The 24,261-nt window shown below is 32.9% G+C and overlaps 3 protein-coding genes across 5 annotated transcripts in view; all 3 read left to right on the forward strand.

The window, feature by feature from the left end:
• The window catches only part of LOC126756878 (uncharacterized), a 349,030-nt gene extending 346,608 nt beyond the window's left edge, over positions 1 to 2,422 (forward strand). Inside the window, 1 exon segment of the mRNA XM_050470364.1 lies at positions 2,339 to 2,422. The gene's annotated coding sequence lies outside the window, so the exon portion shown is untranslated.
• On the forward strand, positions 967 to 5,968 carry LOC126756939 (trigger factor-like). Its single transcript, XM_050470449.1, has one exon. It carries the CDS (start codon positions 2,386 to 2,388, stop codon positions 2,788 to 2,790), a length of 405 nt encoding a protein of 134 aa, XP_050326406.1. The 5' UTR covers positions 967 to 2,385; the 3' UTR covers positions 2,791 to 5,968.
• A 4,506-nt stretch (positions 5,969 to 10,474) lies between these two features.
• The window catches only part of LOC126756871 (filamin-C), a 99,930-nt gene continuing 86,143 nt past the window's right edge, over positions 10,475 to 24,261 (forward strand). The window contains exon 1 of one of the 3 annotated variants that reach the window (XM_050470340.1): positions 10,475 to 10,574. The gene's annotated coding sequence lies outside the window, so the exon portion shown is untranslated. Of the gene's footprint in view, positions 10,644 to 24,261 lie in introns of all 3 variants that reach the window. The other 2 variants (XM_050470342.1, XM_050470343.1) reach the window with 2 other exon arrangements.

The raw sequence follows: 24,261 nt of genomic DNA on the forward strand, positions 1-24,261 counted from the left end.
AGTGTATCGTTTGTCTAAGAAAAGCATTATTATTATTCAAACCATTGCCCATTTGAAGATAGAATGTATTCCCATTTTACCGGCAATTTGTCGACTCCATCCCAAAAGAACTCTACGATACATGGCAATTTTTGATACCCTATTCTGATGTGAACTTTAGTGAGCGCCTGTCTCATCGACCAAGACAAATGCTCGTCAGAAGGAACAAGACCCGAACTATAAGGACGAGGTATCGTAAAATTTCTCAGCCGCTATTTTTCAAATAGATTTTAAGCGGTCTAGAAACATGAGGACGAGCGGTGTTATGATTTAAAATTATTGTCTCGTATCTATTCTCCCAGCGGGCAGTGAGTAGAATTTGCCCGTGGTAAGGTATGCCTGTCGTGTGCGGCGATTAAAATCCGATATGCACCTTGTATGTTTTTTGGCTTGCCTCGAAATATCAGTATAGTCTTGTCAGAAACAGCGTTATAATACTCAGCTTTAACTGATATTGTAGGCTTTGAAAGACATTCCTTATAATCAAAAGACATATGAAATTTAACCGACAAATTTTACCAGTAATTGAGTTGAATGGGTGCTCAACTGTTGGTAGCAAAAGCAACAAGGTCTGACCGGACACTTGAATATGGTACAACGGGGAGCTTTTAGCTCTTAGAGTTCGTTCCAAACTGCACATTGGGTTTGGTTCTTTGGGGATATTTGTGATGACTGTGGTTTAAACCTAAAGGCAGGTGGAGTTCAGTGTGGAGTCGCACTGCGCCCAAGTGTCGGACCCACACCACGGTAGAGGTTTTAGCTGGGCTTCGAACCCGACCAAGGTGGAAAAGGTTTCCCTTCCACCTGGCCAATTAGAACCAAATAAGACTCGCAAATAGCTTGTTTTATTTTGGGGCGTTGTACAATGCATGGTTTTGATCCGTTGTGCTTTTGAGTGCAGTGGGATAAGGTTGACTTGTCCACCGGACGTTGTCTCGTGCTAACAAAAAAATCTGTGCGCTCACTCGCTTGATTAAACTTCTTGAACTGTTGCGTGTAGCTTTCCCCAATAATGGTTTAAACCGGTGTTAGAAGCTCGCAAAACAGCATGCTCTTCTGATCCCAGCAAATATCCTATTTCCTTGATTTTGACTGTATCCGGCTTGTTTTAAATATTTCTAATTAGTTACTTGTGTGCCTCTCAAAGGTTTTGAACTCTCTTCTTGTGTTGGCAACAATCTTATCCGAGTAATGCTTCCAGTTCTTCATCTTCTAATCCAAAATCAGCAGTTTTAAATCGTGCGAACCACGTCTGGCACGTTTGTTTAGGTGGAGCATGTTCATTATAAACTTTCACCGAAACGCGATAACTTTAGGCTGATTTTTCCTTCGTATTAAAGTAATTTTGGATAAGTCTCCACAAAGTTCAACATATTTGATTGTAAAAAAGTGAAAACACCTCATCACCGATTTTCTATTTTCGAATCGTTACAAGATCGCAGCAAAATATATCTATTTTTTAAGCGACTGGTTACTGGTGACGACTACTGGATCACTTACGATCACGTCAAGCGAAAACATCAGTGGTCGTACCGCGATTAGCAGTCTCAAGCGGTCTCCAAGCGGCGATTGATGGTCAGGAAGATTTTGAGCTTGTCCAAAGTCGGACCTGCATTCTCAATAATTGGACCATAGTTATTGACTCGTCAACAGCTTCGGGAACTTGATTGCAAGGTTCTTATTCACTTTATAGTCTGGACCGGGAACCAAGTGATTACTCATGTTCCTTTCTATGGTGAATGTTAATGCGGATGAAAATTTGCTTCAAGCGAAGTACAATACACTTTCCAAGCTTTTGACCAATAGAGACGAGGGTTCCTACGAGAGTACCATCATGAGTTTACCTTCAAAATTGCAAAACGAAATAGTACATATTAGACTTGTAACAAACTATTCTAAATGAAACCTTCAATTTAATGCAAAAATAATGGATTTTTTCACTAGATCGAGACCAGATGATTCTTGAAATATTTGTGAAGAGCTGATTTGTTCAAACAAGAAAAAAATCCAAGTATCTTTTCAATATGTCAATAAATTCAGAATGAAAATTCAGTCTCTGATATTGATTTACTAAAACAGTCTATTTATTTTATAAGATTTTCTATTCGCAACTGTAATATGAATGTTTACTTTTCTCACACACTGTTTACTTTCCATAAAAACTTTTTAACCAACAATTTAATGCAATTTTGCTCATCAAATGCCAAACTTTGCTCACACAACAAACTCCAAACTTTTTCTCGAAAACCTATGTATGTATATGTTTGAACAACAACAATAACAATAACAAAAACAACAGGAGCAGCGACAACAACTACAGTAACGTCAGAGGAAAATCGAGGGGAAATGAATGTGTCCACCGCTCTCACATCAACCGAGCCAGAGACGTCAAAGTATTCATGGTCACGTTACCTGAACATGTCTACACAGACGCCACCCTCGCGCCGCCATCAACGACCCAGCATGCAAGTGGATAGCGCCGAAGATGGCGATGATGATGATGATGATGACGACGACGACGATGATGAGGATAATGACGTGGACGATGACAGCGATGGCAAGGATAATGAAAATGACAATTTGATTGAGTCCGATGAAGAGGGCGAGGCCACCACACATTTCGGTGGCAGTGCTGGTGGTGGTACTGGTGGCGTTGGAGCGGATGCTTATAGACCACACGCCTCTACATCGGACGCAGCTAAAACTCGTGATCGGCATGCTGATCGGGTAGCCAAGTTTTCATCGATTTGAGAATTTCCGCCAAACCGAGTTTATTGCGTGTCATACATGCGAAGGCGATAGTAGGTGGTGAATGTCTCGATGCGTTGGTTTGTAGGCTTAGAAATATTAGATTTTAATTCTTTTCAATGTACAAGTGAGAATCGTAGCTTTACAGTCAGAATATTCAATAAATGCAATTCGTGTACATCCCAGGTAGCTGCCAAATAGTTTTTGTATGTATTAGAGTAAGGTACTGCAGAAGCCAATCACGCACATAACCGCACACATACACATACCTTTTGATTCATAAAATTTTTTGCAAAATATTGCTCGTTTCACGGATTTCTCTTGCGTTAGATATTATGTTCGATATAAGAATGAATTTAATCGTACATGGGATCACTAGCAATATAAATAGTTCCAAGTCGAGTAAAAGACAGTTTCTTGCATTCTAGTTATGGTGCGAAAATCTTGTTGAATAGCAGAGGAGCAGAGGAGCAGACGAGAGATTTCCATCATTCTTTAGTTCACATCTAACTCTGTTTCGATTAAGACGGGCAAGGAGCAATTGTTTATATTTGAAAGTTGCTTTTATTCATATTTTCGGAATACCCAGTAAAACTTTGAAAAAAGAATAGATATGTTACGAGTTCCAAGCAATCTCCGAGGGCGCTAAACCAAGATCCTTCAATGGTGTAGTTATTCCGACTTTCCCGGTGGATGTTCATGTTCTTTGGCGATTTTTAATGAGATCAAATACCACACATGAATATCAATATATAGAATATGCAGAAATTTTATAGTGATCGGATCATATGTCTCCGAGTGATTACTGCAGAAACTTCGAAAACTTCTGCTTTATTGGCATAGGCAACGCTTACGCGGTTATAGCTGAGTTTACAACAGCGCCCCAGTCGTTCTCCCTTTTCGCTGTTTAGATGTTCAGCTGGTCTTTCAAACGGAGTGGAGTTCTACCTCACTAGACTACAGTATCGCAAAAAATACGTTTAAAATTAAACTGATTAAGCTGATTGAACCAATCGGTTATAACTTACAGGTTTGTAACTCAAAAACTATATGAGGTATCGCAGCAAAATTTTAGATTGATATTTTTAAAGGTATGACCTATCGAAATATGAAAAAATAATATTTCCTTTTAAACTTCACACTAGGTGTGTTCCTTAAGAGACATTGCTAAGTAACTTTGTAGTCAAATACGCAAAACACCTTTTCGAACATTACTAAGTGTCTTTGAAGTTAAGTACCCAAAAACATGCTTTCATATTCGCTTACATCGTAAGCTCAAGGAGTAATTTGATAATTTAATATCCTCTTAAAATACTGATAAGCAAATACAAAGATGATGTCTTCGAGGTTTTCGAACTCTATCTCAAACACTTTAATGTCCACATGTTGACAATTTGACATTTCTCTTTTTGTTATTATGAGGAATATACTAAAGATATGATAAACTCTTGCATTTCGAAATTGAGATATTATACTCAGTACCTTACGCGGTTATAGCCGACACCCAGCCTTCACAAAATGAAATTACGCCAGTTCTTATCTCAAAACATGATTGTGGAAACACTTTCGCAGTAATTTTCTGGATTTACTTCATACAACCCCAAACATGCTCCCGAACATGCTCCCGAACGTGATCTAACACTGCCATAAAAAACAGTTTTCACGGTGTAATCGGCACAATCCGAATACCGACGAGCGTCACACCACATACCCGCGCAGTACCGCCTCAAACAATATATCACCGCCAACAGTCACTCAAACACCGTTAGAATTGCTCACAACTGATGACGTCATACACTTTGTAAATAATAGTTAATCATTGCAATTTGCTGTAAATATAATCATCTTAGATTTTTTTCTAATTGGACGAACATTTAGCTCTTGAACACACACTACCACAGCATAGTATATAAAAGGGTACAAGTACAAGTGAAAGCGTGTGAGTTGGGCGTGGCAAATAATGACGCCCAAATGCACTATTGTGCTTTGTAATTGTAATCTAAATGAAAAAAAAACTAGATAAAAATAATAGAGAGTTAGGATATATTCAAACAAAAATCAATACTGTAAAATATATATACAATTTTAGTGCGTAAGTGTCGTAGTTATGGTAAGACAAATTCTTGAAGTAATCTATTGAAAATACTTGTAAAATGTATGTAGCTAAGAATTGAATAATCAAAAAATAAGTTATACTCGAAAAAGGTTTACAGTTATTCAAGAAAGAGGATTAGAACAGCATTCACTTACATACATACACATTTACATACGTTCATCAAACGAAATTTACATAATTACGATTCAATAAAACATAAACTTATTAATAATAATTGTCATGTGTATATTGGAAACGATTTACTTTAAATAAATAAAATACTTGAAATTAATTAGGTAAGAAGAAGAAAAAATTAAAAAAGAAAAATCAATGAAATAACTAAGCAAATTTGTACTATTGGAAAAGAACTGCCAAACAAATGAGTAAACATACAAAGAAATTAAAAAAAAAAAATATTAAAAAAACTAAAAATAAATTATAAAAAATTAGCTGAGTTGTAAAAATTAAAACTAAAATTATTATTATTAATAATAATTCCAAAAAATGACACAAAGAATGGAAATCAAAGCTTTTCAGCGTCATCGTTAGTGTAGCTAAGAGATATTCACTAAATGACTAAAATTTGCATAAAATAAAAGAAAAAAATTTAATAGCAGAAATCAGCAAAACTAATGAGCCGCAAAAAGCGCTAATGAAAAGTAATTAATTTTGTAGTTTTAAAGAGCATAGCAGTAAATATTTACCAATAATTCCAATGACTTGTCTACAAACTACATAAATATACATGTAATACAAAATATATAGATAACTGTGTATGAATAAAAATAATAACGGTATCAAGCAGCAGTTGCTAATGTGAGTCAGGCGTATTTTGTCGTTTTGTTGTAATTGTATGTAACGTGTGTATGAAAGTTTGTAAAATTTTAAAAATTCGTAAACAATAAAAACCTAGTGCAGACAAATTAAAATTAATAGAAATAAAAATAAATACCAAAACAACTAAAAACAAACAAAAAAAATTAATTAAATTATAATAAAAAAAATTACGACATTTTCAAAATAGGTAAATGAGTTTAGCAATTAATATTAAATTTAAAGCAAGCCAACAAACAAACAAACAAATAATGAACTACCAAACAAGGAATGCGAAAGCAAAACTAGTGGAAAATAATTAGTTTACAAAAACTCAAATGAAAACCTAATTAATTAGCACTTAAGTAGCAGTTTAAATTTAGGTGATACGTGAAATTTAAATTTATCGCTGAAATTACAAAAAAAAATCATTGAATTTGCAAAGAAGGCAAGTGAAAGTTGGTAAGGTGCTGCAAGCAAGCGGGGCCAGGTTAGAAGCAAGCTATTTAGGTTGTTCACAAAACAAAGAAGTATCTATAATTAAAAATTGTATTTAATTTTTAAAATAAAATCGGCGTTTTTGTTTCAAAAAATGCACATACCTTTTTTACAAATTCGTCATTTTATAATTTTTTTAAGAATATTTCATTAATAAGCTCAATTTTATTAAATTTTCACAATTTTTTTAAATAAATTCAAAACTGCTAAATTTTGTAAATTGTTTTTTTTTTTTTTAAATTCGTGACTTTTTCTAAATTAAATTTTTATTTTATATAATATTCAATCATTTTTAATAGAATTACATTTTTTTAATAAAATCAAAAAATTTACAAAAAAATATAAAATTACTTCCAAACTTGAAAAACATTCATTATTTGTATTTAATTCCTAACTTTATATTTTTGTTTACTCATATCTTTATAAATTGATTGTTTTTTTAATTTTCATCAGTGCTTTTTTTTAAATTAAATTCAAAATTCATCCTTTTAATAATTTCATTATTTTTCAAAATTCGTAATTTTCTTACTCAAATTAATTATTATTATTTTTCAAAAACTCTTTTTTGATACATAAATTTGCGAAAAGTCATAATATTTTCCAAAATTAAATTCATACCTGTTTTTTTTAAATTCATTATTTTTTTTTAATTCATAATTTTAATATATTTTGAAAAGCTCTAGCTTTTAATTTTCATAATTTGTTTTTTTTTTTTGTAATAAATTCAAAATTCATAATTTTTACAAAATTATTTCCAAAAATTTTAATTTTTTTTTCAAAAATTTAATTTTATTTGTTTTTGTTCCAAAAATTTATATATATTTTTTAATTCGTAAATTTGCGAAAATTTATAATTACATTCTTACCTGTTTTTTTCAATTATTATTTTTGTTTTAAAATTGTATAAATTCATAATTTTTTTTAAATTTTTTTTTAAATTCAAAATTCGTCTTTTTTTAAATTATATTGAAAATTCATAATCTTATAAAATTCGTTATTTTTCAAAAATTCGTATTTTTTTTTAATTATTTTTTTCTAAATTCGATTTTTTTTTTAATTTATGAATTTACATTGTTTTATTTTCTTCAATTCATTATTTACAATATTTTGTCCCAAAACTTCATATTGTTTTTTTTTGTTGGCAAAAATTCAAATTTTCAAATTGCTATTAAAAAATTTATAAGTTTTTTATTCATGTTTGTTTTAATTCATATGTTCACATATTTCTTATCAAAAAATAATGTAAATTTTTTTGTTCATTATTTCTTCAGAAATTCATAATTTTTTTTTGATTGATAATTTTTAACAAAATTTCAAATTTTTTATATTTATCAATTTTTTTTTAGTTCGCAACTTATTTTATAAAATTTCTATAAAAAAGTTATATACATTTTTGTTTTTTTTTAGTTTTATTTATATTTTTGAATCCGTTGTTTTTTTCCAAAAATTTACAAAAAATTTTCATATACGAAGATTCGTAATTTTCTTATAAAATTCATTGCTTTTGATATTTAACAATTACTTTACTTCCGGAACTCTGCTTACTGATAACTGAAAAATTTATTGTTTTTTTTCTAAAATCGTTGAAAAAATTTTAAAACTTAGATTAATTAAAAAATAAATTTATTTCAATTAAAAATATAATTTATTTTAAGTTTTAATATTTTTGTTATAAAATTTGTCAATATTCTATTTTATTTTTACTGAAAACATTTAATTTTTTTCTTTAAGCTGTTTTTCTATTTTTTGTAAAAGTTGAAATTGAAATTTATATAAAAGAAATTCTATTATTTCTTATTTATTTTTTAATTTCAAATTAATGTACAATAAACCCTAATTTCGGTACGAAACCATACCGAATTTCCCTTTTGTAATTTTAAATTACTAAAAATATATATTATTGTACATAAATAGTTAAGTTTTTGCCAAGCATATTAACTAAAAATAATTAAATATTTGAATTTGTTAACGTTGACACAATCCAGATAAAATTTATGATATTTGTTAATAGTTTTCTTTTCGAAAATGTCGAAATTATTATAAGTGTTTGTGAGTCAAATATTTATTAAAAATAGCTAACAATTCACTTAGCTTATTATGTTAACCATTACACAATGAGAATTTTCGCCTTTTTGCAAATAAAAAATGCGCATTTTAAATTAAAAAAAATAATAATAATTAGCACTATTAATTCAGTACTAGCCAATATTTTGCTCTCCGTAGGCAATTTTCTTTTGTAAATATTTTTTTCCTTTTTAAACAAATATTTTTTATTTTAATAAACAGTCATAGCCATAGTTAGGCAGCAAATTGTGGATTATAATAAAAACAAAGCATACATGGCGTTAATAAAAATACTTCAAAGTAGAGCTAGAGGAGCTTGGAGTACATGGAGGCAGCGATAGTTCATTGTAAAAGCTGTTTGCACCATGACACAACAAAATTTACAGTTACAAAAATTTATCATTCCATATTTTGATAGTTTTGGCATCGCAAGTATGGCTATGTATTGATTCGCTTCGATATAGAAATATATGTATATTCAATGCCAGATTTTCATCTCATCTTTTTATTTATTAAGGAATGTTGATTATTCTAAAATTTGAATTTGCATTACAAAGCGGTACAGAGAGATTGTAGCTTGGAATTATGAATGCAAACAAATTCCACTAAAAAAATTATGCATTGTAATTTCTATGAAATACAATGCAAATCTTAGTAAAATAAAATTAAAAAGTAAAAACTACTATTTGAAAATGTAAATGTACGACATTTAAGTAAATACTGAAAAAAAATTCAAAAAACCAGTCAAACGTGTAAACTGAATAAAAATAAAAATTTAATAAAAATAAATATTTAATAATTCATAAAAAATTATCGTTTACTTCTCTTCTGGTTTCTGGTTTCTGGTGGGTGGAATATTCAATATGGAAATACAGTTTTGCTGTCCCCGACAGGTGGCAACTCTTTCTATTTTTTTTTTCAGTAAGAACTAAAGGCTTTTATATACCATATATTTATATAGGTAAATTTTGCAGTATTTTTCGTTCCTCGAATTTTGTTAGGTGGCAACCCTGTTCTAAAATATATTTTTAATAATTAAGAATTAAATATTCTGTAAATATCTTCTGAAAGTTTTGCTTTAACACCTTGTTTCCGACAGCCTTTCTGTAGAATTTTCCAAAATTTTAAAATTTTCGAGCGTTGGCAACTCTATTTAAAAAAAAAAAGATATTTTAAATTAAATACCTCTTTTTTACTTTAACGCTTTATTTTTTACAGCATTTCTGTAGCATTATTCTAAATTTTAGTTTTGTCGAGCGGTGGCAACTCTGTCAAAAAAAATTAATTTAGACCTCTAAAATGCTTGCTGGAAGGCTTTCATATTCTATAAATACTTCAGAAAGTTTTGATTTAACCCCTTATTTTTTATTTCTTTCGAGCAGTGGCAACTCTATAAAAAAAAAATTAATTAAAGATCTCTAAGATGCTTGTTGGAAGGCTATAAGAAAGCATTTAAATTTACAAAAATTATGTAAAATTTTAATTAGGTGGCAACTCTATTGCTGAATATGATCGAGATTAATTTTTCAATTTTTTGTATTTTCACTTTGCAATATTTTAAATTAATTGGATATTAATAGATGGTAATCTTTGATCAATCAGGAACTCTTAATCAACTCTGAATAAATATTTTTGAACTGCGTAAGAATCCATCACGTTTAATAATTGCAGATTGTTAGCTCATTTTCTATAAGGCAGAAAAGGAAATCTTAAGACCAAAAGAAAAAGCCTGATATGTGGGTCCCAAATAATCTAAGGTCCTTTGATTTATTTTGAGAAAATTGAGAAATAATTGAGAAAAAAAATTAAAACTCAAATTTGCTCTATTTCTGGTAATTCATTCACTATTTCTCTTGGTGTTACCCCAAGAAGTGGATATTCTTAACTAAATTCACGTCCTTCGTCAATTGTCTCTTAGCTTCCAATACTCTACACTTATCTATATGAAAGGAAACTAACAAAATAAACAAAATGTAAATATGCAGATGCCGCTGCAAGTGAGTAAAGGTAAACAAAAGACTTAAGCCACAAGCGCAGCACTGCCTGCGTCGACTCTGACATTCAACCAAGCAACTATGACGTCACGCAATTCCAATGAGCTTTCTCAAAGCATATCACTTCCAACTGGAAGCGCATGAAACTGAAAGCTCCTCGAAAGCTTAGCCTAACCACGGCCCACTTTAAGTCTACCACTGAAGCCGACCAACAGTTGCCGATCGTGTCTGAAGCTCGTCACAAGTGCTACGGAGCAGTCGCTTTCCTCAAAAATTTGCATTGTGAAAAAAGCAGCCAACAACTACAACAAGTGTGCATAGAAGTAATACAAAACGCTGACAAAATAATCGCCAAAAGTGCTAAAAATAGATTTGTTGCGTTGCAAATAGCGGTGAAATGCAACAGATTGTGTCAAAAATATAAAGTTATATTTTTAAGAATAAATAGCTGCTCAAATTAGCGCTAAGCGTGTATAACAACAACAGAAATTCGGCCGCTTTTTGCTACTTGCTTTTGCCTTTATTGTTATTTTGTTAATTTTTTTTTGGAATTTTTCTGTGTCTATTTTGGTCTGCAGGCTGACGCTGTCTCGCGAGCTACTTGTTCGCTTCGTCTCGCCCGCTTCGTCTCAACGCGCCGCCCGCTCAACTTGTTGCGCGCTGCAATTCATTACTCACAGTCGGCTTGCCGCACCAGCCCATTTGTCCATTGTGCGCTTGTAGGGCACTTGCCACAAGCGCGCTCCGCACGCACACCACGGCTCCACTGTAAGCGCTGTAACTCACTCGATACTCTTTTGATGGCGTGTTTTTGCTTTTTTGTACTAGTTTGTTGTTTTCTTTTTGTTTTCCATCTCAGCATACTTGAGCGCCAAGTACCGCAACGTCGTCGCCAGTCAACTCCGCTACATGCCACTTCATTTGGGCTGTAATTAACGTGCGCTCGCAGGTGCCGCTTTTATCTTATCCACATTTGTTGCCTATTCTGCGCTATTGTTTTTTCTATTTTTCTTCTGTTTTTTTTTTTTTTTTTTTGGTTTTGTATTTTTTGTGTTTTTCTTCGAGATTTTGTACCGTAACAATTTTTTGCTTTTTCTCCTTTTTTGTTTGTTTATTTTTTGCTTCCTCCTACTTTGTTGCATGTTTTATTTACCGCTTGTCTTTGATCCGCAGTTCTCACGTTTTATGGTTTTATTGAAATTCCATCTTTTTGCCGATCATCGGTTTTAAGTTTATTGCTTTTGATTTTTACACTAACGGAAACAATGGGCCGGTCTGCTTTGTGCATTTGTAGATCAAATTGAACCATTAAGATAACTTATCGTTTGTCGAAATGCATTGATCTATTTACCACATGTAAATATGTATGTAAGAAATCGATGTAGCAAACACAGAAACATTGATTTCCAGGTTATGCTTATAAGTTTACGTGCTCGGTTAATGACAATAATGGCAGCCTGGAATATGTGACGGAGAATTGCTTATAATAATCGAAATTATTTCGAAGACTTGTCAGAATCTTTAAAAATATCGTGATGAAAAACAATTATACCTATAGTTTAGTCATGACATCAAACAGCAACTTTTCCGGTATTATCGTAGAGACGAGGGATCAATTAATAAAATCTTCTACTCTTCGTGACTCAAATTTTGTTACAATCATTATCAAATTTTGTGAAGATATTGCATTAAATAAAAAGCTTTCTATACGAGCATTTGATTCAAATCGTTTAATTTGTATGTAAGCCTTGTGCAATAATTGCATATATCGGCGGTTCCGAAAAATGAGCAACCTCTTGGTAAGAAAAGAACGTGTGCAAAGTTTAAGACCAATATCTCAAAAACTGAGAGACTAGGTCGCGTATATACAGACAAACGCACAGACGGACATAGCTAAATCAACGCAACTCGTCGCGCTGATCATTTAGAGATTGGGTAGTCGAAAAAGGATTTTCGTATTTCTAATCAAATACATTATAAACATTTTTTTATAACGAACTTTAATGAACCAAATATGTACCATTTTGGTTGACCACTTTTTGCGATTTTTCCGCTAGAGACATTATGCCATCAGTGCAAAACTTTTCTGGTTTTTCGGCAAAATCTGCAACAAGTTATTTTCCGATGAAGCAAGCTCAGGGCTATATGGTGGATGTATCAAAACTTCCCAACCAAGCTCACCCAGTTTTTGCCGAGTCATCAAAGCTGTGTGTGGTCTAGCGTTGTCTTGATGAAAGACGAAGCTCTTTCAGTTGATCAATTCTGGCCGGTTTTTTCTATTGCTTGCTTCAGTCTCGTCAGTTATTGACAGTAAAACGTAGAATCGATCGTTTGACCAGGCTGTAGCAGCTCATAGTGGATGATTCCTTCCCAATCCCACCAAATACTCAGCATAACCTTTCGAGGCGTCAATCCCGGCTTTGCGACCATTTGTTGAGCTTCACCACGCTTGGACCATGATCTTTTCGCACATTATTGTCATATTGACTCCACTTTTAGTCTCCTGTTACCATTTGCTTCGATTTCATTTCGTTTCAGCAAAGCATCGCATATGTTAATTCGGTCCTTTAAATTTTTCACAGACAATTCATGTGGTACCCAAACATCTAGTTTCTTTTTGTGGCCAGCCTTTTTCAAATGGTTCGAAACCGTTTCATGATGAATGTTCAGTTCCTTAGCGCTGTCCTGGCTGCTTATGTGACGGTCCTGGTCAATCTTTTCCATAATTTCATCGACTTTTTCAACGAAAGGTCGACCAGAGTGATGTGCATCTTTCACATCGAAATTTTCAGAATTGTCTCCGTAAACTTCACAAATTTCATTGGTGGCTTGCGTGGCATTCTTCCCTTTTTAAACAAAAATTTCAAAATATGGCGAATTTTTTCATTATTTTCAAAAATTTTTGAACTGCAGTAACTTTTTTTCCTCTTCCCGGAATTTAATTGTTTTTGGTTAGATGAAGCTTAAAATCTCACCCTTCCAACGCTATGTGGTATAAGACAATGATTGGTAGCACTGGAGATATGCGACTTCAACGACATCTATTAAGAAAATACGAAAAGACTTTTTCGACTATCCAACACATACACTATAGGGTTGCCTTTTCAGTGTTAAAAACATCGTTTCTAACTCAAGATAATTTAATTTTTTTACAGACATTTACACTGTGGTTGAAATCAACAAGGTTTAAAAAGCTCGCAATAATTTCTCCTTCAATTAAAGCTTAACTGTAATACACCCATAGATATGAACCTCACAAAGTGCTTATTTTTTCGGTTTTATTTTAATTTTCACTATTAGCCGATAATTCTAAAAAATCACGCGGTGAAATTCTCAGCAGTTTGATTTATGTCATTCGACAATTTTCTCGCATGATATAAATATATCGAGTTCGTTGCTTAACTCTTCGACATGCAACACATTTGAAGGCATACTATTTCTGATATTCAATCTTGTAGTTAATAATTTTGATTCACGTAAATTTTTTCGTAGTTCAAGTCATAAAAAGCCGGACCAGAAAAATACCAGCAAAATATTTAAATATCAGAAAATAACTGAATTTTTACAAAATCCACTCGTAAACATATTCTTAAATGGTTAAACTCAGAAAATAAAAAAAAAAAATGATTTTTTTATTTCTAAGCTAGCATACCAACTTAAAACTGATATTATGAAGAATATTTTAGGGTTTTTCGGTAATTCTTCTTATTTCAAGCATGAGATATTTAAGGATTTCATGAGTAAGCCTGTTTGATAAAGACCTTTAAGCTGCTTTCGCTGGCTCGAAATATAAAATAAGCTGTTAAGCGCAAAAACGATGATTTAGAAATCAGATTATTAACTTTTAGACTATTAATAGTTGTATTATAAAATTATTTATATGATATGGCAAGAGGAAAGCAATAACAAATTAACTTTTTCTAAAAGGCTAGTAATTGTAAGCGAACAGTTCTAACCACCAAACTTAGAGTTAAATTTCGGTCTCCATAAAGCATAACTTGTTTTTCCGCTATCTGTAGTTAATTGTACGGAGTAATCAGCGATTAAGACATAATTTCTACAAGCATAAGTATTCAAGAATTGCCACAACTTTGTCAATATTTTGCTTGAAATCCTTCTAATAAAAAAAATATTTGTATTAAATTTGTAGTAAAGATTTTTTAATGATTTTCATTGAGGAAAAATATTGGTATAAATATTGAGAGTAAATATTTTTTCTCAAACTGCAATTTTTCAACTTCGACTGCCACAACTTCTACATAATCTTTTCATCGTGTTTTCATTTTTACTCTCAGCTGCAGTTAATTACATAATGCAGTGCAAAGTAATTAGCGCTGCCATTGTTTTACACTTCTCGGTTGAGGTGTGCACACATACATACCTAAATGAATAAGAGTATGTATACATTCGCCAACATTCGTTCTTTTTCAGCGAATTGGCCCGCTGCTGCCAACAAGGAAGTGTGCTGCACACTCGCCCAACACCAACACCAACGCTGTCGCTTTGCTCTGAGTTGCAGACCTCAAGGTAGCTAGATTGTTGGCGATAGTAGCTTGATACCTAATATGTTGTTATTGTTGTTAGGGTAGTCCGCCGCCTGTCACTTTCATTAACAGCAATGACTTTGGTCACTTTAGTTTTTACTTTTCATTAATTGCTTTCAGCATTTGTAATAATTTTGGGCTTTTACACGAACGCATAAATATTTCTCAGTTTTGTATTTGCTAGCTTTTATGTTTTTTCTTATTTTTCATTGCCAATGCTCAATTATATTTATTTGCTTTTCCATGCTGATTTGTACTGTTGCTTTCAGTCATTATAGCCTCATGCGCTTTTATCTTGATGTTCGAAAACAAAGCTGACTGAATCAGCTGGTCCATGGTTTTTTGCAACCAGTTGGCGTTTGCGGTGACCTTGGCACGATTTTGCTTTTATTTTGTTGTTTTTATTTATGCTGATTTTTTAGTGAGTGTTTAAAATTATAAAGAGCTAAATTTAATGTGTTGGTGGGCTCACGATGAAAGTGAGAAAATATTTCTAAGAACTACATTATTAATACTATTAGCTTTAAGTCTCTCATCATATTGTACTTACTAAGGAGGCTTGCAGGCAGTCTTATATATATATAATATGCTACAGAAATAATTTTGTATTTACTGAAAATCGTTGCAAAAATTTCACTTTAAACTTCCCTATAACTACTTGGAAGCTAGAGAGAATACATTTTTGGGAGATTACTTTTTATTTGATAAATAAAAATTGCCAAAAAAATGTTCTTGTACAGAAATTAATACACCATAATAATCAGCGATTAATTTTGAAATAAAAAATATTATCTTGATCTCGTAGTCGATTTTCTGGAGGACCTCCGAATAAAGGTATCTGACACTGCGGAGCTTTTTCTGATAAAAATTATCTTAAATAAAAAAAAAAAAAAAAACAAAAAATAAAAAATAAATACTAAATCCATTTATATTAGGATATACCTTCAAATACCGAACATGCTGGCTTTCCAAACAAATCGTTTTTTCTGAAAAATTTTACACTTCTGGGCAACTCATAAACCGAAAATATCATCGAAAATCTTAAACGTTTGAATTTATTGTATATCCGGCATAAAGACCATTTACTATTGTTTCTATAAATGTATTCTTATTGACAATTTGTCCTATAATATATTGTCTAACATTATCTCTAATATACAACGTGATATACCTGTGACCAGCCTCTGAACAATAATACAGTTTCTTTATGAGATTATCATATATGAACTAAGAAATACTCGAATAAAATTTCAGTGTGGAGAGCAAGAAAAAATGACACTGTCCAAATTTGGTGGTTGACTGATGGTGTTTTTTGCGTTTTTGGCTTTAAATTCGGTCACAATCGTACTCAAAAAATTCAGCTTTATCGAGACGAGTCGAGCAAGAACGCATTTCATATCCAAAATATCCACCAAAAACATGCGAATAGACTGGCGAGAGATTTCTTGTTATCTTTTGTCATTTCTCCAACACTTGCCATGAAGACTTTAAAGGTCGTCCAGAATGAGGTACATATGTCTTCAACGATCTCTTGATCGTCTTTGAAGGACAGTCGTAGTCATGTGTTTTTGATAAAACTGAATCACCGTTAGCCTTTTCCAACATTCGGAACGATTTCGCGTACGAAATTTGGTTAGAAATAGAAAAATTATAGGCAAATTTTTTGTTTGATATTTTTTTCCATTGCAAACATCCCAAGGTACTACTGAGGTGTACCAACTTAAGCAGCTGCTTAAAAATAAAATATTTTTTTTGGAATACCCAAGGAATTTATTTACAATTTTCCGGTGTATTTTGTCACAATTTTAACTTTTATTGTCTTTATAGCTTTTCTAAACTATTTTAATTTTCCAAAAAGTAATTAAAGTGAAATCATCTTATTCTTTTAGTCGAGGTGTACATAGTTATAACTTCGAAAAGCGGTTGTAAATCTTTAAAGTTATATTGGTTATATACTGGGGTGGCTAAAAAGGCCAAATTTTTTTTTTTTTTTGCTTGATAGTTGGAAAATAGGTTCCTAGACGCCTCTACGCAAACATCTTTAAGTATGAGTTCTTAATAGTAACGGGAAGAAAAATGCATATTTCGCATCCAGCTAAAATAATATCTCGTTGCATAAATTTTTTAAGAAATCTAATGCTCTCTAAAACCGTTTTCTTGCTTTTTCAGAAACCTATCCCTTTAAAACCTAGAAGGGTTGAAGTTAGATTATTTTAATGCAATTTATTTCTTAGAACTCTTATAACTCAATTACAAAAAAAGGCAATTGAAATTGTAAACCTCATATTTTTGTAGGTAATTGAATTCTCTACAAGAATGGTCACCCTAATTTATACACAACAAATATTTAGTTTGATTTGAATTTCATTACTATCTACTTTCTTTTAAGAAGTCGAATTCAAATTACCGATATATGCTGGTGCTCTCAAAAGATTTCTATAATTCTTTAAACCAATATGGTTTTAAATATTGTATTGAAATTCACTTCAGCGAACTCTGCTCCAATTTTGAATTTAATTTTTTTTAGTATTTATTGCTTTTGCTTCATCAGAAATATTTTTCAGTTCAACGTGGGCGGATCACTGAAATAATAATTTCAAATATTCTTTTTTTAGAAATTTCGTATGCGACATATTTATTTTTGAAATTTTTACATTTGATTGCGACACTGGTTGCTAAAAAAGTCAATTAAACTTTTGGGTAAATCTGCCCACATGGCAGCGGGTGCAAAAGTCAATGAAATGTGTCAACAACAACGCCTACACCTACGTGAATATATCTTCAAAGGCTCATATGTATACATTTATGTATTAAAATATATATGCATATGTACATATACATAAATATATACAAATATGAAGAATATATTATATGTATATACCAAACACTCAGCAATCCGCCAGCCACTTGCAAAAACACCAACTGCGTCGTTGTTGGCGTTGGCGGTGGTGGCGTTGAACACGTCAAAACAACTCACTCACACACGCGCGGCAACCAATTTTGGCGTGATTTTTCGGCGCGTAAAGCGTTAACTTTTCACGACTCTCCGCTGCTCGGTAACAGCGAATAATAATAAATGATTGTCGAATATTTTTTGCGAAGCATATTTACTTGCTTGTGTTTCAATAAATTAATTTTATCATCGATTTGGTAAACAAGCCAGATTTTTTGTAAAATAAGCGTCGTGCTGCTCACTATCTTTCTATTCAATTTCTACAATATTCGCTTGTCTCTATTTTTGCAATTACTTCGTGTGGTAATCACTTGAAACCTTTTTACTTGTTTATTTCGGCGCTCAAATGCTGAAACCCTCGGGCGGGCATTAAGCTCGTGTGTTGCGCTTTGCGTGCCACCGCCACCGCCACTCGCACAACACCGATAAATAAAAGTGTATTTTTGGAATGCTGTTGATTAACGCTGTGTTTGCTTGGTTGCTTTTTGACCACTTCGTTCGCTACACAACTGCTTTTGCTAGTGTTGTTGTTGCCAACACTACTATTTGCTGTTGTGTATTTGCTCATTTTTCAGCTTTGCGCATTTCTCGCTGCCCGAACGAGTTTCCCCATTTTTGTGTTAACATATTTTTGTTGTTTGTGCTGTTGTTGGCATTTCTGATATGAATCTGTTATTGAATTCATTAAGCGAATCTGCAAACACACATATGCCACGAAAAGCGAAATCCGAACTGAATTAAAAATATTTATTTACCAACAAACACACACAGATGTGTGTATAAAATAAAAATTAAGCTTAGTGGAGCGAGATTGAATGCGATAAGCATTTGCCGGAGAACACTTTCACTTGTAAACGTCATAAAGTTCTGTTGTGGAATAAATTTTGGTAGATATTTTTTACTTCTCTTTTCTTCTGGTTCTAATTTGCATACAATTTCGAGGTATTTAGTTTTGTTAAAATGTGTTTTTAGGTGAGAAGGTAAGATAGACTATTACATTTAGAATAAGGCTGTAAAAGGCATGGTTTGTGCCAAGACTATAAGTAAAAAGTCGGACTGGCAAACTCTATTGAACATTTTAACTGTCCGAATAAATAAAAAGTTTCAATATTCGTTAAACAATATTAGTATTTTATTAAGATGACATGTGTGGATCACTGATGAAATGAAAATAGTTGTCGTGATCGAAACAAACACGTTTTGAGACTTTTAGATTACACTCTCGATAAGTTTCGAGATCACTGGATGCGCAGAAATTAACTTGAAGTGGATGTACATAGAACATTGTATGTGGAAAAGTTTTTCTAAAGTTATATCCAGCGTTTTGAGTTACCAAACTACTTTTGTAAAAAGTCTTTATATTGAGAGTTTTCAATAAGAAAACAACTACAGTCTTGGCATTATAAGCACCCTACAAAGTATATTGTCACTTAAAATGCAAAACAACGTAACTTCGAAAATTCGAAATTGAGTTTTTTATTGCTTAGAATTCACTACATCTTCTTAGATATCTCATCATCATAATTTTTTAAGCTTCGCCTCTCCAATATATCTAATACTTAACCAATTTATAACCAAAACATACATTTTGTTTCAGCTTATGCTAACCAATATATAACCAATTTATAACCAAAAGACACATTTTGTTTCAGTTTATGATAACCAATGTATAACCAATTTATAACCAAAATATACATTTGGTTTCAGTTTATGATAACCAATATATAACCATTTTATAACCAAAAGACACATTTTGTTCCAATATCAGTGGTTATAATAGTAATCGGTTTTCCTTCACTTGTAAACTTATGAAAAGTGATTTTACGTTAGGCATATAGCTCAGCTAGTATCTTAGTTTTTGAGATATCCAGCAGAAATTTTAAAAATGTTATTTTCTCCCACACAAAACTGTCGGAATAGACGATAACTGTCTACTATAGAATATAGCTGAACAATCAAAATCAAATCCTTGTATGGAAAATTTTTTTACTCGATAAGATATCTTTACTAAACGAATAGCATGAATTATTTTCCAAGAAAGCGCTACAGTAACCGAACAACTTTTCAAAATTGAAACGCTATAGCATATAGCTGTGATTCAAACTGTCCGATCAAAGTTTTGAAAATATTTTTTTCCTTACTAAATAATCGTAAATCGACATGAAGGTTGTTTTTGTCAAACAACTTGACTAAAAAAACTAGCAAAAGCTTTTCCTCTGGATGCAAACCATTGGCAGATTAACTTTTCAGATTTAGTAATGCATAGAGTAGTTTTGCCTTATTCAATTTGTAATTCATTTGCATGTAGGCTAGTTTAGGTCGCTTTTGCACTAAATTTCCATAAGAAGGCAGATGATTCAAGGTTTAATATTGATATTCTCAGGTTTTCTGCGAAAACGTCTAGAAATTTTCAAATATAATTTATATATCTGCGTTGAGGGCAAAAGTTATTGCGGACAAGATTTCTGTTAATATATTTCTCAAAATCACATATACATACATATAAACAAAATTTAAATCTTAGAAATACTTCGTTTGGGCTATGAAAGTGTACGTAAAGTTATCTTCGACTTGCGTTCAGTTCAGCATGAAACTTTTTTCAAAAGTACGTAGCCATGTTGAATTTTTCTATTAATTTTTCTTGATATGGATTTCTACCTCACCAAGTCAGTGCCTTCGTGTATTTATTAAGGGGGTATTAAAGGTGCTTATAAGAGTTAGTAAATCCGAGTTGTTTTAACTGAATCTGGGCCTGGTTGTCAGTTGAGGACCTGTGCAGTTGATCGCTCATGTTTCCCGTCCACAATTTCATTAAGATAGCATCTTTATATTCAGAAGAAATTAAATGTTACTTCGTTTAACTTGTAATCGATTTCACTGACTTGTATGCCGACAAGTGAAATATCAGCCTTTTCAAGTTGACTTGAACTCTATATAGTGAAATAATTCTATACTTACGAAACAGTCCCAACTGCGCATCCAGGTAGACTTTACTAAAATACGTTTAGCATTTATTATAATTAGCTAGCTTCTTGTTTTAATAAATATTAATAATGGAAACTATTCCTTAAACGACTAAATAAATCTTGGAAAGGCTTTACACTTATTAAACAAGAAACTGCTTTGCTTGAGAAGGGCTTAACTTTACTAAATAAGAATCTGTTTCCCACGTCTCCACCCACAGCTGCAACGCTTTAGCATTAGCTACATCCAAGCCCTCCCGGTGTCAACTTTATCAAACGTGCCACTGATATTACCCCACCCTACTACTACTAACCTGCTCACTTCTAAAATTTATAATTGATTAGCAATCGATTTATCAACTCGTTTCCTGCCATTAACAGCAAATACTTTTGATTAGCTGCCATTCTCGTTTTACCTTTTTTACTTTTAGTATATTTTACGCTGTAATTAAATCGTAAAAATAAAATTTGAAGCATGCACATCTGCTCATTAGCTTAGCAGCCGAAATTCTGGGAAAGCGTTGACCGAATTTCGCAGATGAGTCGTGAATTTCAATGGAACTTGCGTTTGCGTTGCTAATCCGACGACGTATGTGTCAGTTATGTGTGCTAAATGCAGTGCTGATGTTGGCTGTGGCAGACGAAACACAGAATTTCATAAATGAAAATGTTGCGCAGCGTTTTCCTCCACCACTTCTACATTCACATGCTTATTCAAGCCGCTTGCTCAGTCAGCAGGCGGCGCAATGAAACGCATAAACATATTTGTTGTTGTTTGTGTGTCGTAGTTGCGCTGAAAGTACTGTTACAGTAGACAGTCGCTTCCAAGTTCATCATAGAATGCGCACATATGCTGACACATACATAAATATATGCTGAGTTGGTAATTATGCCATGCATGGCAGCGCAAACAGTAGACTTAAGACACAAACTCGCAACAGGTAGCTCTCTGGCATTTTGTTTTCATTCGTCTTTTCTACTTGCTGCCCTACAACCGCGCCATTGCCAAGTGAGTGTATTATGTAACGCATTCTTTTGACTGCAATTAGAAGCGCGCGTGTAAGCTTATCGCTTGTTTGTGGGCTTAGCTGCTGTCTCCATTGTGAATGTTTCAATTAGAATGCAGTGCATGAGGCGACAGTTAACTCTATCTATGATAATCAAGTAACTGCATTTCTGGCACATGTGTGACACACGCGATGAGACATAAACACATATAGAGTTACAGGCATTCGCTTATTATCAATTGTACACACACACATTGCAGCTTTGCTGCAAGTACTGGTAATTTTAATGAAGCGTAATAAATTTCGTTAAATTTTTTAATTTAACTGGCAACTTCTCTCTGATTTATTGCCGAGTCTGTTTCAACGTCACCCTAATTAGAAATTGGTTAAGTTAAGTTGTTAGAGTTGAAGCTAATTTTTTTCCATATTAGAGCCTTACATACCTCCAAGCATGAAAGTAACATTTAGCTCGTGGGAGATCAGGTATTTGGGGTGATACTGGAAAAGTATAAATGAAACTTTCGAAACTAGAAACATATCCAATCCAGTTGTCAAAAATTTACAGAATTTTTACCCAACACCACCAGCTATTTTGGCCCCCTAAACATACTTTCAAAATAAATTTGAGTTAATTTTCAGGAAATTTACGATTAATGTGAAAATTTGCGCTATTTTTAACTAAAGCTTTCATATAATTCTCCTCCCTCCAAATCAGCCCTGCCAACATGACAAACTGAACAACAACTAAAATCAATTTTTATACCCCTTATTATACAATATAAACCACCGAGTGATGACACCAATCAAAAACGCGACAGTGACAGTGAAACAGCTACAACAACTAAATGATGTTGTTAAAAATTCATAAAATAAACTGATGTCATCCCAAATAAACGAGCAAAAACAAGATAAACAGAATAAAAAAACACACAAAAATGCTTTTAAACAAAATAAACAGGTATGTAGTTATCTAACAAAGCAAATTAAGCATTGAACGGCGCGCGGCGAGTCAAAAAGCTGAATTGCTGTAATGCTGACACGCCGAAAAGTGAGCTTATCCGCTTATCTCGGCGACATGCAAAGCGTTTTTGCGAGTGAAAAAAGTAAATAATTGTAAAATTACTTATTTACAACATTATTTACAACAAATAAGCAAAAACAAATAGAATTACAGCAGCTAATGGCGGTGTGGTGAGAGAAACCTTCAATTATGCGGTAGCCCGGAGCGTCGTTGACGGACAGTTGGGCGTGGCGTTAGGGTTAATATTATTTACAACAATTAGTTCGGGGAATGAGGCCAGAAAAGATAAAAAGTTAAATTCGTTTGCGCCGAAGCTACAATAGCTTTCACAAATAAACAAGTTTACATACAAGATTTTAAGCGGTCAGCTTGTGTGGCAATTGTATGCTATAGTGGTCCAATATCTTCATTTGGGAAGACTAGTTCATCGTATTTGCAGCCAGATGGACGGATGAGTAAACGGAAAAATAGATGGACGTGGCTAAATCGACTAAGTCGTGATCCATTTCGAGCTTCCCTATTTTTGTAAAGAAAAAGCACAGAAACTTCAAATTTAATGAGGAATATTTATTATCATTCGAAAGAGCATTCTTTGGCTGTAATTTTTTGAAGATTATTTCTTTCTAATGTTGACCGCGGCTACTTATCAGATAGACCATCCGTTGTGTGCAATTTTCGATGATTCATTCGAGCATTTCGACTGGTAACTGCCGAATGACACGCGTGTTGTTTTGCTCCGATGCCTAAATCGAAGCGGAATTGTCCGTATAGACTTAAGATTTTACATATACCCACAGCACAGAGTCTTACAATATGATATCACACAATCTTGGTAGGCAGTCGACCGGCCTAAGACGTGAAATTATCTGCTCACCGAAGTGTTGATGCGATGTATATGGGAAGTGATGACGTCTTATTGAAAACAAATGTCGCTGAGAGCAGGAGCATCAATTTTAGACACCAAATAGTCGGTTGTCATGGTTCTCACCAGTATCATTTTTGAAGAAATGTAGACCGATGATTCCACCGGCCCACAAACCACACCAAACCATTGTTTATCTATATGTAAAATGGCAGCTCTTGAATTTCTTCAGGTTGCTCTTCGTCTCAAATGCCGCAATTTTGCTTGTTTACATATCCATTGAGCTAGAAATGAGATCGGATCTTCTAAGAACTTCACATAGAGCGAAAAGATGTTACTTGGGAAGGACGAGCGGCTTTAGTTCTCGCACAAGCTATATTTTGTACGCTTTCAATTTAAGATCTCGACGCTAAACCCCAAGTCGTTCCATACATCATTTCGAGTTGCTGCGAGCGGCGCTGAAATGACGCTCCACGGTATTCGTGTTTTTTTTTTTTCATCATAATCGTTTATGGAATTCTACAAAACAGCATCGGTCATTATGCCTCATGCACCGATTTCACTTTTCTTAATATAATTTCTAAGCGCCATCAGTGACTTGTCAATTGCAGCGCAAAGTCAATTCAGCAGGCTTGTGATCTCATAAGTGACATTGTCGCA

Source organism: Bactrocera neohumeralis, chromosome 4 (assembly GCF_024586455.1).
Source record: "Bactrocera neohumeralis isolate Rockhampton chromosome 4, APGP_CSIRO_Bneo_wtdbg2-racon-allhic-juicebox.fasta_v2, whole genome shotgun sequence".
Taxonomy (NCBI): domain Eukaryota; kingdom Metazoa; phylum Arthropoda; class Insecta; order Diptera; family Tephritidae; genus Bactrocera; species Bactrocera neohumeralis.